This window comes from Physeter macrocephalus, chromosome 18, assembly GCF_002837175.3.
Source record: "Physeter macrocephalus isolate SW-GA chromosome 18, ASM283717v5, whole genome shotgun sequence".
NCBI lineage: Eukaryota > Metazoa > Chordata > Mammalia > Artiodactyla > Physeteridae > Physeter > Physeter macrocephalus.
This window is the reverse complement of record NC_041231.1, coordinates 95,252,473-95,270,994: the sequence shown is the minus strand read 5'-3', so window position 1 is coordinate 95,270,994 and position 18,522 is coordinate 95,252,473. Positions and strand designations below refer to the sequence as shown.

Sequence of the window (18,522 nt, the reverse complement as noted above, 5' to 3'; positions counted from 1 at the left end):
CTACAGTAATCAAGAGAGTATGGTACTGGCACAAAAACAGAAATGTAGATCAATGGTACAGGATAGAAAGCCCAGAGATAAACCCACACACCTATGGTCACCTAATTTATGACAAAGGAGGCAAGAACATACAGTGGGGAAAAGACAGCCTCTTCAATAAGTGGTGCTGGGAAAACTGAACAGCTACATGTAAAAGAATGAAATTAGAACACTCCCTAACACCATACACAAAAATAAACTACAAATGGATTAAATGCCTAAATGTAAGACCAGACACTATAAAACTCTTAGGAGAAAACATAGGAAAAACACTCTTTGACATAAACCACAGCAAGATCTTTTTTGACCCACCTCCTAGAGTAATGAAAATAAAAACAAAAATAAACAAATGGGACCTAATGAAACTATTTACACTATTTACTATTTATTTGCACTATTTATAATAGCCAGGACATGGAACCAACCTAAATGTCCATGGACAGATGCATGGATAAAGAAGATGTGGCACATATATACAATGGAATATTACGCAGCCATAAAAAGAAATTAAATGGAATTATTTGTAGTGAGATGGATGGACCTAGAGTCTGTCATACAGAGTGAAGTCAGAAAGAGAAAAACAAACACTGTATGCTGGCATGTATATATGGAATCAAAAATAAAATAAAAATAAAAAATGGTACTGATGGAACCTAGTGGCAGGGCAGGAATAAAAACATAGTCATAGAGAATGGACTTGAGGACACGGCGGGGGAGGGGGAAGCTGGGGCAAAGTGAGAGTAGCATTGACATATATACACTACCAAATGTAAAATAGTTAGCTAGTGGGAAGCAGAAGCATAGCTCAGGGAGATCAGCTCGGTGCTTTGCGATGACCTAGAGAGGTGGGTTAGGGAGGGTGCGAGGGAGACGCAAGAGGGAGGGGATATGGGGATATATGTATGCACATGGCTGATTCACTTTGTTGTACAACAGAAACTAACACAGAATTGTGAAGCAATTATACTCCAATAAAGATCTATTAAAAAATTTAAAAAAAAAGAAATGCAAGACAGTCTGCTCTGCTCACATAAAAATAGCAGTTCAGGAAAGAACAAGCTTAAGTTGCAAAAATATGTCAGCCTGAACAGCCCATGACGACTTCGACATCATAAAAGACCTCTTTACCTAGTCTTTTCTCGGAATATACAGAGGTGCCTATTCAAGACACCTGAGTCTCTGCCTTTTTGCATATCACCCTTGGAGGCCATTTTTGTTTTTATCTCAGTTCATCAGCTCCTATCCTCCTCCCAGTCCCTACTTGAGTGTATCTTGGGCCCATGGGTGTGAGTGATTCTCCCCAGGTGGTAGTATTGCCAAGAGGGTTAGGGGTTCCACTTTTTTGTACATATACAAAGAGAGTGTAGTATTTGCTCCTCAATGGCAGCTGTTAAGTAGAAAATGTACTTCTGACAGCATCAAGGACAATTCATTTAAACTTAATGGACCACCTGAAGAGTGTGTAATATGCTGGGGAAATGCAGCCACGGGTGTGGATTTATTCACCTCAGTTCCACAAGTAGCCAGACCAGTCCCAAGTCACCGGTGAGCTTCCAGGATCCATAACCCAAAGCAAGCACAATACTCCACAACCACTCACCCAACACCCATTTATGGGTGCACCCAAGCCGGCTGTGTCTTCCTTCTGTGTGAGCTCAGTGAGGGCTGTGGGGTGTTGCAGACTCATTGATGAGGCATCGCCAGTGAAGCAGGCTCATTGCTGCCTACTTGACAGGCCCGTGGGTGGAGGAGGTGAAAGGCAGGCTTCCTTGTAGTTTACGCAGAAGGGCTGTGGCCAGTGGACTGTGCATCTGTGCAGCCTTTTCGACTGGCTTGACTGGTTGCTTGGCTCTTTTTCAATAAATGAATAGAGCAGGTTAATTATTCTGACTTTCTAGAGGTAAGATCTCTCTGAGTCATAATCATTAAAAGTCACACGTCCGTCCCGTAGCTTCTTACAGGGGAAGCAGAAATGAGGCTGGGTTTGCAGCTCTGGAGGTATAGTTGAGTCCTTCTCAATTTGTTGTCTCTTAGAAACTGACTTCAGGATATTGTTATGCCTTATTACAAGCTTTGCTAGAACTTTCTTCAAGTTAAAATCATACTGTAATAGTTAAAAGAAAAATGAATTTGCCTATGCAGGTTTGGACTTCATCCTTTGTTAAACTTTTTAATAGAAGTGTACTGAACGTGCAGCCTGCTTTTTCTAGAATGCCTACAGACGTCTGTTATACATACATACACCTGTACATATGCACATGTATGTATTAAATGACCATATATATAAATATATGGGTTTGGGTTTTGATTGTAAAAGTGAGAAAGTGACAATGAAATATTTCATAGATTTGATCATTATAGTCAGTAAATCTAAAGATGTAGAACAGAATCACACTCATGTTTTTCCTCTTTGAGGGGCAGATAATTATGACTTCAGTTCCCCATTTCCCTTTTCTTAAATGGCATGACTTAATACAATGGGATTCTAAACATGCTCGTGGTACTTAGAGCTTTTCAAGGAAAACAAAATATGTCCAGAGACAAGTCATTACTGACAAGAGCTTGAATAATAGAGATTTCCTTCCGTGATTGTCTTCAGATTAATGGCCCAGGTTTGTGATTAAATTTTTGTTAACTGAGATTTCATCATTTTCTCATTTACCACCACTTTATGCAAAGTAGGAAAAAATGTGTGAGTGGAAATAATCCAAAGGAAATGCAACTATTTTTGCCTACCTATAAATTTAATATTTCTAACAGTTCTGCCAATCCTGTATATTAATCCAGCTTTAAAAGTTGGATTAACATTTTGCCACTTCTTGGTTCAGTAAAATTGGAGTAAAATACAAGTCATGCCCTGCCTTGCTTGCATTTGTCATTATGAGTATCAAATTGAAGTAATTTAAGTGACTGTCCCTTTAGAAGTATTGAGTGTTACCCATTTGTAGGAAGTCATTTTTCTTACTATAGCAACTTTCCTTATCAGCCCAAAATTCTCCAATTTGGTTACACTTTCAACCAAATAATTCTATAAATTATTAGAAAACAAACCAAAGGACTTCTTTTCTTCTCTGTACCATTCTCCTGCCTGAAAGTGCATGGTTTTCATTTTGCATCAGAAGCAGTGCAGAGAGGAATGGTCTCCCCTCCCTGTTCATCTTTCCGTGAGAGATGACACGAGGATGGACTAAGTTTGGTGGATGCTCTCTCCGTGGGCCTGTCTGCTCCACACTGGAGCTCAGGGCACTCAGCTCCTCTCAGGGGAGACCAGGACCACCATCCTTTCAAGGTTCTTTTTGGAATCAGTCCACACTGACTGGTCTAGAAAGACAGTTGTTTCAGGGTCATCTGGAGCCTTAGTTACTGGATTGCCATGTGCTCCCCCATGTCTTTAAATAGATCCTAAATCCGCTCTCTTTCACTCTCTTTTATGACAAAGTGATTTACGCCATGTGGATTGGGTAAAGTCATATTTGAACATATGGAGTGAGCTTCAAGCATACATCAAGGAACACCACACTACAGGCCTTACTTGGAGCAAAACAGTAAGTACCCAGCCCTCTTCCACCTGAGTAACAAAAGGTCATAAAACTGTTCATTCTTGGTAGCCTGGCAATTTTAGAATTTACCTCAAGGAAAGCATAAGATAAAATATACATGCAGTGGACTTGAGGACATGGGGAGGGGGAAGGGTAAGCTGTGACGAAGTGAGAGAGTGGCAGGGACATATATGCACTACCAAATGTAAATTAGATAGCTAGTGGGAAGCTGCCTCATAGCACAGGGAGATCACCTCTGTGCTTTGTGACCACGAGAGGGGTGGGATAGGGAGGGTGGGAGGGAGGGAGACGCAAGAGGGAAGAGATATGGGAACATATGTATATGTATAACTGATTCACTTTGTTATAAAGCAGAAACTAACACACCATTGTAAAGCAATTATACTCCAACCGAGATGTTAAAAAAAAAATATATATATATATACATGCAGAAGCTGCTTATGAAAATGCATTGTCATAGGAAAGTCTGGAAACTGCCTATATGACACAGAAAAAGAAAATGGTTGAGTTGTCAGAAGAACCCAGTGAAATACTCTGGGGTCATTACAATACCACATATGGTGGTTACATGGGAAATGATTTACCAGTCAATGTTGAGTGATAAAGTAGAATGCAAAAGTTACGAGCACCAAGACGGCGTATGTATTAAGAAACTGTGTGAGTAAAATCGAAGGAAACAAGAAGATTTGAAAATAGCTATAATTTAAAGAAGGTAGAATTACAAATAGAATGTTTTTAAAATGTTTTAAATTTCCCTTTTGGCATTTTAAAGTTTACTAAGTAATATGTTTCAATACTTCGGTAATCCTAGTGCTTTGAATGGTATCCTAGTCCTAGGATAAAATCCCACCCGTGTCTGTTCCGACTTGAATTCCCGCATGAGATTCTAATCTGACTTTTGCCCTCTTCTTCACCTTGTCTCTCCTGTCTTCCCCATCTCACTGGCCCAGCACTACCAAACTACTTGTGGAATTCTGAACACATGCAGTGCTTAGACTGAACCAAATCAAAATGTCATTGTTTCAAAATTTGCAAGTCTCATATTGTTTAACCTTTATTGTGATGTCCTGAACATGTATCATGCTGTATGACCTGAGTTCCCTGGGGAACCCTCTTCCCCAAGACTCAGTTCCAACATCATCTCTTTAAGAAACTTCCATTGAGGGCAGTTCCCTGATGGTCCACTGGTTAGGACTTGGTGCTTTCACTGCCGTGGGCTTGGGTTCAATCCCTGGTCAGGGAACTAAGATCCTGCAGGCTATACAGGTTGGCCCCCCCAAAAAAGAAACTTCCATTGATCTCCGTTGGTGCCCTGTCTGGTTTGATGGCTCTCCTCTATGCCTCCTTCATATCTTCAGTATACCTCAGTTATATCCCTTTACATATAGAACTGTAATTTTTTGTGTGTCTTTGGAGCTCTCCCACTGGATTGGAAACTCATCTCTGTCTCCAGCCCCTCGCATAGTGCCTGGCATGGAGTAAGTACTCAGTAAATAGTTTGAACTAAATTGTGAATTAGGGTACTCTTAGGATCATCCTTGCTCTTTAAAATCTCTGCACTTGCTATAAAAAGGCTTCCCATGGAAACTTCAGTCCATTAGAAATGAATGTTACCTCTCAGTTGTCACAGTGGATGGTCTAACCAGAGTAAATGTTGAGAAGATGAAGTGGCATATTTGTGAACTCAGTTTAAAGGTAGAACCCTCCCTCCCCCACAGTCATAACCAGCAACTAACCTTCACACAGAACGTTGCTTTCAGTAGCACAGGCTCAATACCAAGGCAGAGTTTGTGATTTTTCAAAGCAGTGTAGGACTTCTACACTTGTTCCCCAACACTTGTGGTACAAATGTTAACACTGACCTCTAAAGACTGGTGCTTCTTTTTATTTTCTACTTTGCCTGTTTTCTCCATAAGAAATGCAAGATACAGTAAGTTGATTATTTTTCTTCTGCCCACAACATTATGATTCTGTAAAGAGAGTTCATAAACATTTGAAGGGTTTTAATATGGAAGGGTATGTGTGGAGGTAAGTGGGTCTTTGTGTAGACTACTTGGAATTATTTTTCATACATTTCAAACGAGATGCTGTTTTGTTATAGATCAATTTGTCATAAAGGGGAATTGTCACATGTTTGCCATGGAGATAGGACATCATGAGAAAATAGAAAACTAAACATCTAGAGTCCTTGGATGTCTTATTATTTCATGGTAGATAAATGGAAAAGGAATGAGAATCCATTTGTGGAAAATAATCATGTCAACAGACACTGGCCTATTAAGTCTCCAGTAGTGCCCATGGAAAATGAACAGAAAATTACTTTTTAAATGGTTTGAATACCTTTAATGCAATGTACAAAGCTGAGTAATTATGTTTTGAATATAAAAAAGAAGGATCGATTATTACAGATAAATAAATGTAGTTGTTTTCCTTTGTTCTAGAGTGAACACCTATCTTTTCATAATGTTCGTTAGAAATATATGCTTTGTAACGAGTTTGAAACTTTTAAAGGCAACCCAAAGTAAGAAATATATTTTACACACACACACACACCCTTCTCACAATACTAAAACAAGTTTCACAAAACAATACTTTCTTTCACCACACGGAATGCATTCAGATATTTTCTTTTGTGTTTTACTTCATTTTTTAATAAAATCCTGGCTGAGACCCACTAAATTGATTCCATGATCCACTAATGGGTCACATCCCACATTTTGAAAAACATGTTATAAAACATAAATGTTATATAAATATAAATATTTATTTATTTATTTAAAATATAATCCTTACAGCATACATTAGGAGGTATAGATTGCCATGATAATAATAACAGCTATTATTTATTGAGCACATGTTATGGGCAAGTTCTATTTAAAATGGTAATTGTTATAAAGCAGAGCATCTACTTCACTTCTTTCATGGAAAAGTAGTATGATAAAGTTTTAGCCAGATATTAAAAGTGAGGAATGATTATGTAAGAAAATGTTGGTTCAGTGATAACATCATATATACAAAATCTTTTGACAAACTTTAAGATACATGCATAGAAATATATTTCCTAATATTTTAATCTTCTTCTTCTAAAGGTAAGAAAATGTTGGTTCAGTGATAACATCATATATACAAAATCTTTTGACAAACTTTAAGATACATGCATAGAAATGTATTTCCTAATATTTTAATCTTCTTCTAAAGAAACTATATGAAAGATTCCAAAACATAATCCCTAGAATAAATCATACTGATTTCTTCTCATTTACTATGGCCTGTTGACATACCGGCAAAATAACTCATAAACAATTACAGCCAGTATCACGGCGTTATTGCAAAGAAGAGGGAAAAGGCTATTAGAATTATCTGATCAAATAGCCTTTGGGAGGAAAAAATAAATAAAAATCATTTCATTTATTTGCCCACTTATCACAAGTCTGCAAAAAGTATGCAGAAAGGTGGGGTGTTGGCATTCATTGTCACTGCAATATTCAGAAGTTTTAAGAAATGCATTCCATCTCAATGGACAAAGTCAAAAAGCTTATGGCGACTTAACATCTCAAGTATTTTGAGTAACCATTGTTTTCTTCTGTTTTCAGATTGGATTTTGAGATTTGAGCTCTATGGGGTGTTAGTGACCAACAGCATGCTGCTCTAGACTGAGTTTCCAAGCTTGCATTGCTCTAAGAAATGCCCTTTCCCTTGAGTTAACAGTTGGAACTGAACTTGCTGTTTCCACCTCCTAGCCTTTGTGTTCAGACTGCAGCTGTGCCAGGCAACTGTTGTGGCCTTCAGTTGTTCCACAAAATGTAAATCTTTGAGGCCAGCAATTTTTCAGGACAGTGATTGGAGAGAGGGTCCATGTGTGTGCACAAGTGTGCTGGCGTCGGGGTGGGTGCGTTTTGGGGGAGGAAGCAGCTGTGGAGTAATCTATCTGGAATTTCTTGTTACATTTACTGTGGTAAATGGAATCTTCTCATTCTGTCAGCTTTTTTTCACATGACCATGGACTGGAAAGACTCTGTACCAGAAATGACTTGCAGTTTTCAGTTAGTTTAATTATTGGGAACCCTTTTCCATATTAATTTACATAGTTTCCTCAGCCCTGGGTTTCAAATGCACTTTGTTGAATAAATTGATCTCTTGGCAGGAACCCAGTAGAGACACTATTATTTATCATCACTTGCAGTTGGTCAGATTTGTAATATTCGTTGGCAGTTCCTGCAAATCAGATAACTTAAGCTGAAGGACAGAGGCCTGATCTTTATGCTTATAATGACCGAAATAACTGATTCTTTTTATGAATTGTCCAGATCAGCATTCCAACTTTTATTCTGTTCGCTGTAGATCTGGCCAGGAAAAGGTCATGAAGATAGTTCTGTGAATAGGATACAGTGTGGTTGTTTTCTTAACTTTCTGGTGTGAAATTTGTTGACATATTTTTGTCCTTTTATGTGTCTTTCCAAATTAGTTTTGAGAACAAACAGGGTATAATTATTTGTAGAATAGAATAAAACTACACATAGATGGATGTGTATAAAGTCTTATGTTGTGGTGATGTAATTCTTTCTACTGATAATGTGGATTTTTAAAATCTATACACAAGTTGTCATCCATCCTAACCTCCCCTGAACCTCCAGTAAATGAAATCACTGGAAGTGGTCACAATTATAGACAAGGCGGGGTTTGATTTTTCTCAAAGCAGGACACTCTATGATCACTCCTTTTCCTCCAGGTAGATATTTCTTTTCAGCCTGTTTCTCAGTGTAAAGGCCAAATGTCCATTAACAAAGCAAAAGTTTAACAGTTTGCTGGTGATCAAATTAAAACACAGCCAGAGGGTATCCTGACTCATAAATAATGTAGACTCTGTAGCACATGATTAAATATGTATGTCTTGTAAGTTTTCAAGTCTTCTGGCTTCTTTGGTTTCCTCTTGATTTTTACAAGCAAAAACTGTCCTCAATCTTTTATAGCAAAATTTTCATTTAGACCTTGTACCAAACCTGTGCCTTAGGTTTATTAATCAAGGAGAATAGGTGAAACCTCAGCTGGTGTGTTGTTTGTCTAGACCACAAGCTCACTGAATACCTCTATGGGTCTATGGAGAGTGGGTCTCTCCAGTCTACCTGACCATATCGGTGGTCAGTCTAGTCATCACTCCTGGGTTTTTAGCTCCCTTTGGGGGCTTTGGGTAGCCAGTTCCTTTCGTTCTCCTCTGGAAGAGATCCAGACTGCTCAGAGGGAGTTAGGGGTGTCGTTGACTAACAAAGGAGCTCTAAACACACAGATAATGAAGTTAGGTTGGAAACAGCTCTGAGTTCAGCCTGAAAGAGACTACAGAAATTAAACAGACATTGCTTAGGCACCCACCTTCTATGCACCAGCTTCTCAGCAAGGTGCTGAGAATACAGGATGGGTACGTGACACAGTAGACACAGTTCCTGTCCACAGAAACTTACATTCTAGCTGAAGAACATTAAAATGATACAACATGATAGAATAGGGTGAATAGCATGCTAGGGCCAGCAGCAATCTGGAAACTTGTTAGAAACGCAGAATCTCAAACATCACCCCAGACCTGAATCAGAACCTGCATTTTAACAAGATTTCCCCAGGTGATTTATATGCATTTTAAAATTTGAAAAGCACTGCTCTAGTATAGTCATGCTGAACCAAAGGAGTCCAATTTGTGGGAGACTCAAGGAAGACCATTAGTTTTTACTCATTCATTTGTTTAGTAATTCATTTACTTAATAACCATTTATTGGATACCCACCTTGTACAAAGCACACACCAGACATTGTATTAATGCTACAGTTTCTGCCATCAAGCAGCAGGTTTTAATTACAATGCAAAAAAATAAATAACAATACAAGGCCATGTTGGAAAATAAACCTTGCTAATTAGACTTCTGGGTGGGCAGGAAGGGCAACAAAGGGCCACATTTGATATGAGTCTTGTTTTGTTTTGTTATGGTTTTTAGTTTTGTTTTTATTGAAGTGTGGTTGATTTATAATATTATATTAGTTTCAGGTGTACTGATTTGGGTCTTGAAGGACAGTAGGAGTTCCCTAGGCAGACAGTAAAGAAAAGGGCAGTTCTTAGCAGAGAATTCAGCAGAGAATTGGGCACAAAGGACATGAACTAAGTACTTTGAGAGAAAAGCGGTTAGTTTTGCAGAGCTGAACATGGCAAGAGATGAGGCCAGAAAGGCAAATTGGGACCATATGGTGGAATCCTTATGTGTTATCCTAAGAAGATGGGTCCATATGTGGTGTGCAGGGTTTTTTCCTTCCCCACAGGCTTTTTTTTTAATTGAAACAAAGTTGATGTACAATATTATGGTAGTTTCAGGTGTATTACATAGTGATTTGACCTTTGCATACATTACGAAATGTTCACCGCAATAAGTCTAGTAACTATCATTTCCTAAAGTTATTACAATATTATTAACCATATTCCTTGTGCTGCATATTACATCCCTGTGGCTTATTTATTTTATAACTGTAAGTTTGTACCTCTTAACCCTGTTCACTTATTTTTCCTACCACTATCCCCCTCCCCTCTGGCAACTACCTGTTTTTTTCTCTGTATCTATAAGTCTGTTTCATTTTGTTTTGTATGTTTGTTTCGTTGGTTTTTTAGATTCCACATATAAGTGAGATCATATAGTATTTTTCTTACTCTGACTTATTTCACTTAGCATAATACCCTCTAGATCCATCCATGTTGTCACAAATGACAATATTTCATTTTTTAAATATTTATTTATTTATTATTTATTTTGGCTGTGCCGGGTCTCAGTTGTGGGATGCATGTGGGATCTAGTTCCCTGACCAGGGATCGAACCTGGGCCCCTGCCTTGGGAGTGTGGAGTCTTAACCCACTGGACCACCAGGGAAGTCCCAAGATTTCATTTTTTATGGCTGAGTAATATTCCATTGTATATACTTGATATCTTTTTCTTACCACATCTTCTTTACCCATTCACCTGTTGATGGACACTTAGGTTGCTTCTATATCTTGGCTATTGTAAATAATGGTGCATTGAACATAGGGGTACACCATAGGTGTTTAAGCAGAAAGTTACTATAAATAATGATCTAGTAATTGTTCAGGATAAATGGAAAAGGGGAGAGACTAGAGGCCCTAATACATGTTAGGAGACTTTAGTGGATGCCAAGGATGGGATAATGAGTATGTGACCTTGAGTGTGACAGTGGCAATGGAATGCAAGAGATGAAATGGACACTGAGTTGGAGGACAAAAAGAGAGAGAGAAATCAAATCTAAACACAAAGTTTCCAATCTGGAAGTCTGGGAGAATAATAGTAACATCAGTAAAAATAGGGATATCAACAGGAGGAGCTGGTAGAGAAGCAAGAAAAATATTCACCTGAGTTTTCACCATGTTGCATTTGAGGCACAGGTGAGGTGTCCATCTAGATGGGGCGGTGGAGCGGGCAGGTGAAATGCAGGTCTGAAATGCACTGAAGGGGGAGACCTAGAGGTGATAAACAGAAGAGAAGATAGAAAAAAGAATATGATGAAGGATAAAACCTGGGGGGACCCTGTTACTTAAGAATGGAATAAATCAATCAAAGAGACAAAGACAAGAAAAAGGAGGAGAACTAGGAGCCAAGGGTCTCAAAGCTCTAAGAACAATGGGTTGGCTGATCAACTGTGACAATCTGGGGAGGGTAAGGTTAGAAAAAGGCTGCCAACATCTATCTTATTAGTGACCTTTAGAATGCAATTTCTGAAGGGCTGGAGGTAGATGCAGTTTGATAGAATCATGGAGCAAAAAGATTTTGTGTAATGATCTCTTCATTACTTATGGACCAGGTGTCTGACTTGATGCATTATTGCTTATAGCTTCAATTTCTGCCCTTTGAAGTTTGGGGATTATATGTGGGTTTTATTTTTACCTTTGCTATATCTTCAGTAGAGTAAGTGTAGGTCAGAAATAAATATCTACAATTTCATACACAGTAGTTTAGAGTTAGCTGTACTATGAAGCTGTAAGCAAGCTTTTTATATTTAGGACTATTTTTATTATCTCATAAATACCTTTGAGTTTTATTGCTAGTTGATAAGAATACATAAATGTTTTTAGAGTATTTATTCTCTCCGTAAATCACACAGTATTGGCTTTTAAAACTGCCTAATTTAATGATGAAGATTATTTTATTTACTAGGACTTTTTTATAACCAAGAACTCAAACTCTCTAAACCTGGGGGCCAGCAAGTTAACAAATGTTCCTAATTTATTTAAACCATCACCTTGGGAATATTTTAATTAAGGTGTGTTCATTTAAAATTCTTTAAGGCATAGTGTTGAAGGCAGTGGTGTAATTGGGGTTGTCCTGTTGACTACTCTCTCCTCCAACCCCTCTTAGGAAAGTCGGGAGGCTGTGGTTTAAAGGTGCAGGCAGAGGTGCTCTCCAGAGCAGAGCTGGGGGTGCCTGGATAGGAGGAGACTTTGAACTCGGCGCGGTCAGTCCCAGCCCAGAGCGAGCCACAATGCCCCACCGCCACCCCTCCACCCCGAGTTTTCATTCATCCCTGAGGTGCCACGCCTCTGGGTCCAACCTCTTAACTCCCTGGGGAATGCCTCAAAGCCTCCACTGCCTGAGGCTGGGCCTCCCAGTAATTGCTGCCAGGGCTGTATGGCTTTATCCACCTCCCTGTCCCTCCCCACCTCCAGTGAGCAAGGCAATGGCAGATGAAATTTTTGGCCCATCCTTTTTAGGATACTAAGTGATAGCAAGCCTTCCTTCTTTACAAGTGAATTTTATCTTTTCAAATGGCCAAATACCATTGAGACCCTCTTTGGAGAAGGATTAATTCAAGTAATACTCTTTTCAGTCAAAAAGAGCAGAATACAAAGGCATGAGTGATTATTTGGTATGTGTGTTTTTGTAAACAGGTCTGAAGGCAGTCCTAAAGGAAAGTTTTGAATACTGGTAGTTTTATTAAACAAGTGTGTCGCATCAGAAGCTAATGCTTTGAAAGACAGTATTTATGTGTATCTGTAAGTTCTTGTGTGATTGCTAACAATTCAGTTGCATTTATTTGTTGTAATGACAATGTTCATGTACCCTCCTCCTGGAATCCCCTTCCTCTTGCTTCCCTGTGTCAAATCTGACTCATCCATCCTTCAAGGTCTATTTCGAATGGTCTTCTCTCCCAGAAGCCTCTCTGACCTCCCTTGCTTATTACCATGCCCTTCCAAGCTGGAAGTTATCCTTTTCCTCCACAGAACCTCTGTAGTACTTCTTAAAATCTGTACTTCTTTTATGATGCTTAGCACTTTCTACCTTATAAAGCAGTTACTTATTCATTTCGGCAAATATTTATGAAGCACCTACCACGTTTCAGGCACTGGGTGCATTACTGGTGACATTAAGATGAATAATGAGTGACTCTTCAGAGCTCGTGCTCAAGACATGACCAAACCCAAATTCACAGGCAAATAATTACGATATAATGTGAAGTATCATAATAAGGGTGTTCCTAATGAGCCCTTGCAATAGCGAAACAGAAAATTTCCTCTTAGGAGAGTTCCAGAAAACCTACAAAAAGAAGAGAACTTTGAGTTGAGCCTTGAAGGGTATGTAAGAGTTTTCCAGATAGTAAATTGGGGAAGAGCCTTCCAAACAAAGGCACAACCTGAGCAGAAACATGAAGGCTAAGAGCCAGTTGCCTGCTGTCAGGGAGCATGGAAGTGTCTTTTCTCTCCTCTGAGGCTGTGAGCTCATTGAAAGCAGGGTTCTTTCTCATTCTGCATGGGATCTGCAGCAGTGACTGGTACAGGGCCTTAAATACAGACAACGTCCAAACACTTTTGCTAAATTGAACACAGTAGTTGGTAATTGCATTTCTTCACAGTGAAATTTCCAGAGGCTTATTCCACTAACTACAGATTGTGTTCATTCATTGTTTAAGAGCCACGTAAATACTGTTCCTTTATTTCTTATATCAAATGACGGTAATGGAAATGTACAATGCATTTTCTTATAGGCAATGGCAAATGCCTTCCCTGCACTTGTCCCTTGCCATCTGCATGCCCCTAATTCCCAGTTGGTATAAACTCAGGAAATACAAGCTAATATTAGATTAAGTGAAAAGGTTTTCTTAAGAAGGGATGGAGGGAAGGTGCAGATTGTCTTCTAAAGGTAAAACAAACCCTTCATAGAATATAACATAGAGCAAAGTCCAGATTTATTGGTCCAGGTTGCACCCTTGATACAAGCTGAGCTAATCACAGGCACTTTCCCAGACCTTTCCTGCAAAATTTGGAACTGAAATTGAGGCAAAAGTTACTTTGTCTTTAGTGCGCCTCAGCTATAAACCTCAGGAGATGCTGATGCTTCTATTTTTTTATTTTTTCCTAAGTAAATAATGTAAATAATACAGAGCCAAATGTAAATCATCTTTATAACAGCTATCACTTTGCCTCACTCCCCACCTCTGCCGTTTACCAAGTATGGATAATTTAAGAAATACAGTTATTTCTCTATGATCCTAAAATCCAAAAGCAAAACAGAAGCTTTAATTCAGTGATAGCTCAGATCTAAGACTTTTCTGGCCGAATGAAGTCCCAGTCCAGATGATTCAAGCCACACATCACTCTTGGTCTTAAAACTGTTGGCTGTCTATAGTTTGTCCCTTTGATGGGTATATTCTGCTGTCTTTAACTCTGGAAATCTTTCCCATGGAAAATTTAATTTTATATTTCCTTTTTTTATGAGAAATTATATTTTCAAGCTGCCAATGCTGGCAGACAAGAATAAAAAACAATCTGGGAGGGGCTTCCCTGGTGGCGCAGTGGTTGCGCGTCCGCCTGCCGATGCAGGGGAGCCGGGTTCGCGCCCCGGTCTGGGAGGATCCCACATGCCGCGGAGCGGCTGGGCCCGTGAGCCATGGCCGCTGGGCCTGCGCGTCCGGAGCCTGTGCTCCGCAACGGGAGAGGCCACAACAAAGGGAGGCCCGCATACCACAAGAAAAAAAAAAAAAAAAAACAATCTGGGAATCCCAGATTTGGTCCACAGAGCAGTAGCAAAAAAAAAGGCCAAACCAATCATTAAAGCTACTTATGAAGACAATTTATGCAAAATAGCTGGGTCACTTGAGCAAATTAGATTGTGTTCAACATATTCTCTGGAATCTGCTCTGAGGGCTTGGTTTGCTGTTATCAAACATCTCTGCTTTGGGCAGGTAAAAGAGGAATCACCACCTATGTTTTTTGAAGGGCCACATCCAGATCTATAAATTAGGAAACAATAAGCATAAAACACTAAGTTACTGGTTTCCACAAATTGATATAGACTGTGTAAGGTATTCTCAGGCTGTTTTCCAATTTAAAGCTGTTTTTCCTTCTCTGAAGGGACTCTGTGTCTTGTTCTTTTTTCATCTACCGCCATATTTCACATCTCTCCAGATTATCAAAGGAATAACATACAGAGACCCCAGGAGGGTGGGGAGAATGGGGATGAGGAAACCATCAGAAGTCATTGGCGAAACCATGAGATTTGGGTTTTTCATTACCTTTCCTCTTGTACCTCTATCTTGGGCTAAGGGAGTTTGGTGTCTTGCCTCTGAAGAAAAGTGATCAAAATGGGCCTTACATTTCCTTCATAGTTGTGGGACCATCTTTTTATTTTGCTGTTATATAAGTACCCTTGGTATTTTTATGGAAACTTGAAATTCGAGTAGTATTCTGTTACCATAGATGAAATAGGAAATATTCCCTAAATTGACTTTTAAAAAATTATTAATAAACATATGCTTAAAATATTATATAGCTCTTCATTGTAATATTTTTTAACAATTCTGTTTTCTTGGAAAGGCCCCCAGAAACTTTGTTTTCATTGGCAGAAGTCTAAAAATTATAGGAAGTGATAAAAATAAGAGAACAGAGATTAAAGTCACAAATTCACTTTGGTTTATACTCAGGTTGTACAGGATGATTATCTGTTCGTTTATGTGCGATCTTTTCTCTCGAAAATGGTTGTCTGCCAATAAAAGTGTGGTATAAAGATGAATGTAAAATTTGTACGTATTTATAGAAATTGACAAATTTGGAAATGTATCAATTTCACCGAGTTCTTGATCTAAGTACACCTTTCAGAAAATAGAAAGAAACTAGTTTTGATGTTTAAAATATAAACAAACCCTAAACCATGAATTTGTGAAGTATTTTTACTGCTATGAAAACTAGTTTATGTACATAGAAAGTTAGTCTTTAGTTCTGAAACTGTAGTTCTTTCTTTTAATCCCTCCCTCCTTTTGTGGTATGTGAGAGGTTTATCATTATCCTATTTATATGCCATGTTACATTAAGATCATTTGAGATTCTTCATCTTTGGAAAAACTAATAAACAGCATTGGCCAAAAGGCTCAGTTGTAAAACACTGTGAAGTCCTATAGTTTTAGCAGGTTAAAGTAATCAGTCTAAGTGTATTTGTGACTGAACTGGCTTTGTGATTTTTAAATGCTTTATTTATTTATTTATTTATTTATTTATCTTCGGCTGCGTTGGGTCTTTTTTGCTGCATGCAGGCTTTCCGTAGTTGTGGCGAGCAGAGACTACTCTTCGTTGTGGTGCAGTGGCTTCTCTTGTTGCGGAGCATGGACTCTAGGCGTGTGGGCTTCAGTAGTTGTGGCATGCAGGCTCAGTAGTTGTGGCTCGCGGGCTCTAGAGTGCAGGCTCAGTAGTTGCGGTGCACTGGCTTAGTTGCTCCGTGGCATTTGGGATCTTCCTGGACCAGGGATCAAACCCGTGTCCCCTGCATTGGCAGGCAGATTCTTAACAACTGTCCCACCAGGGAAGTCCCTAATAAACACTTTTAAAGTGTGTAATTGGGCACATGTAATGTACCTGGAAAGCATTAAGTGTAAGCCAGGTGATTAATGGACCAGGCTGTCTCTGAGATGGACAGCAAAAGAGAGAACCTGACCAAGAAACTGAAGACAGCCATCTGTGTGTGTGCGTGAAGGGGAATTGAGGTGGTGGCCATAAGGAAAGGATGGGGGGTGGGCAGGAAACCCATAAACAGTGCCACTGCATGTCAGCTGTTTCATTTTGTAGCTTTATCTATGATCTCCACAAATACGTAAAGACTGTGGCTCAAAATATCACTATCACTAAGCTAGTTTTATAGAAGAAACATCGTAACAAGAGCTCTTCTGTGAGGGACAGAATCCATCTGTTCCAAGAGACTGTCACAGGGGTGATTTTGATTTTCTTGGTCTCTCTCTGCCTTTTAAGAAACTGGGAAAAACACACACCAAGATGTAGGTTGCCAGGCCTGTTCTTAAAGTTGGAGATCAATGTTACATGTATATACATTTCTTCCTCAGTCTCTCCTTATATGACCTGTGTCCTCTACAGAGCATTCTATGGTGTGGCCCCGGCCTAAGTCATTTTCTGGCTCTCCTGACCCCACTGTCCCGAGGAGAGCTGGCCACACCCTCCTTTGTGCTCCCAGTGTTCCTGTTCATGTGACATACGACACATATCAAACTGCATCTGCAACTACTATTTTGTGCACTCGACACTCCCACTAGATTATGAGTTTCTTAACAAACAAGGCATATGCCTACTTCTTCATCATATACCCAGATCCTTGCAAGGTAGCTCTAGGCAAATGTGGAATGGACAAACGAGCCTACTTATTCTAATTGACTTTCAGTCTATTAAAGAGGTTCTATTTAGACCAAATCATCTGCTACCCCTATTGCTGAATTTGAAAAACATTGACTTTAAAAGGTGAAAGTTGAAAATTCCCCAAAAATGTAACTCCTAAATAGAAAATCTTAGATGGAAAACTTTTCTTTGTAGCTGATTTTTTTGTTTTTTTTTTGCCTAAACAGCTGTGTTTCACTTTTTTGCTTAATTTTGTCACAAAGACATAAAACCTCCATCTAAAAGTAGTCTATTAGTCCTACTTTCAACAGACCCAACAAAATGGAGAATTGGAGTCCCTTTTGTAGATAATTTAGATCCAAAGCTAGACTGTAGCTGAATTAACTGGATAACTAAGACAGTGGTATGGGCTGTGGGAGATAGAAGTGGTTGTTAATTACATGTGTCAAAACAATGTGGAGATTTCGTTTAAGAGCTAGAAATAGTTTCCCTTTCAGAATAAAACCTAAATTCCAAAGTAATAAAATGATAGGTAATTATTTCAAGTGACATTTAATGGAAAAAATTCTGATGCACATTAGTACATAAATATATTCCATGTAATACAGTTATAGAATTTTATATATATAGTATATATAACCAAAACATTATGAGCTTTCCACATGCCACATACAATGGTTTCATTATTTCATAGTTACAGTTCATATATTTAAAGGCAGAGGAAGTGGCTGTTCCCAGGACAGTTGAAATTAATTTAGAGAAAGGGATTTGCAGACGTTTTAAAAAGTCTTTGTGCTGCCTCTACCCCGACTCCAAAAAAAAAAAAAAAGTAAATAATCAAACATCTGTTCTCAAAATTAATCTTAATAGAGCTTTCAAAAGTAGCATTTTTAGGTTTTGTGCTGTGTTCTTACAACATAAGTGAATGCTTGCACCCTAAATATGGCCACTTAAAATCATAAATGGCCTGCTTTTTTTTTTTTTTTAAGTTGGAAACCATTGTTACAATGGCTTTAATAAAATGTGTTTTTCATTTGTTTCCAGTTCGGGGTCTAAGATACTTCAGACTCATTTTGTCAGGATAAGGTAGCGTCTTTAAAAAGCATCTGTGTGGAGATCGCTGCTCCTTCACTCAGGTTAAGCCTTTCCCCCTTCGACTTCCTTAATTTCGGCCCTCACCTCACCTTTACTTTCCAGTCTGTGTGACCTTGTGCAAGTCACAGGATATCATAATTCTGTAGGTCCTGAGTTTTTAGAAGTTTAATTCTACACTGTA

The 18,522-nt window shown here is 38.8% G+C and overlaps 1 protein-coding gene across 1 annotated transcript in view; it reads left to right on the top strand.

Annotated features, from left to right (window-relative positions):
• Positions 1-18,522, top strand: part of CAP2 (cyclase associated actin cytoskeleton regulatory protein 2) — a 119,524-nt gene that overhangs the window by 83,544 nt on the left and 17,458 nt on the right. The window contains exon 7 of the mRNA XM_007129169.4: positions 3,479-3,584. Within this exon, the coding sequence (XP_007129231.3) occupies positions 3,479-3,584 (106 nt within the window). The remainder of the gene's footprint in view (positions 1-3,478; positions 3,585-18,522) is intronic.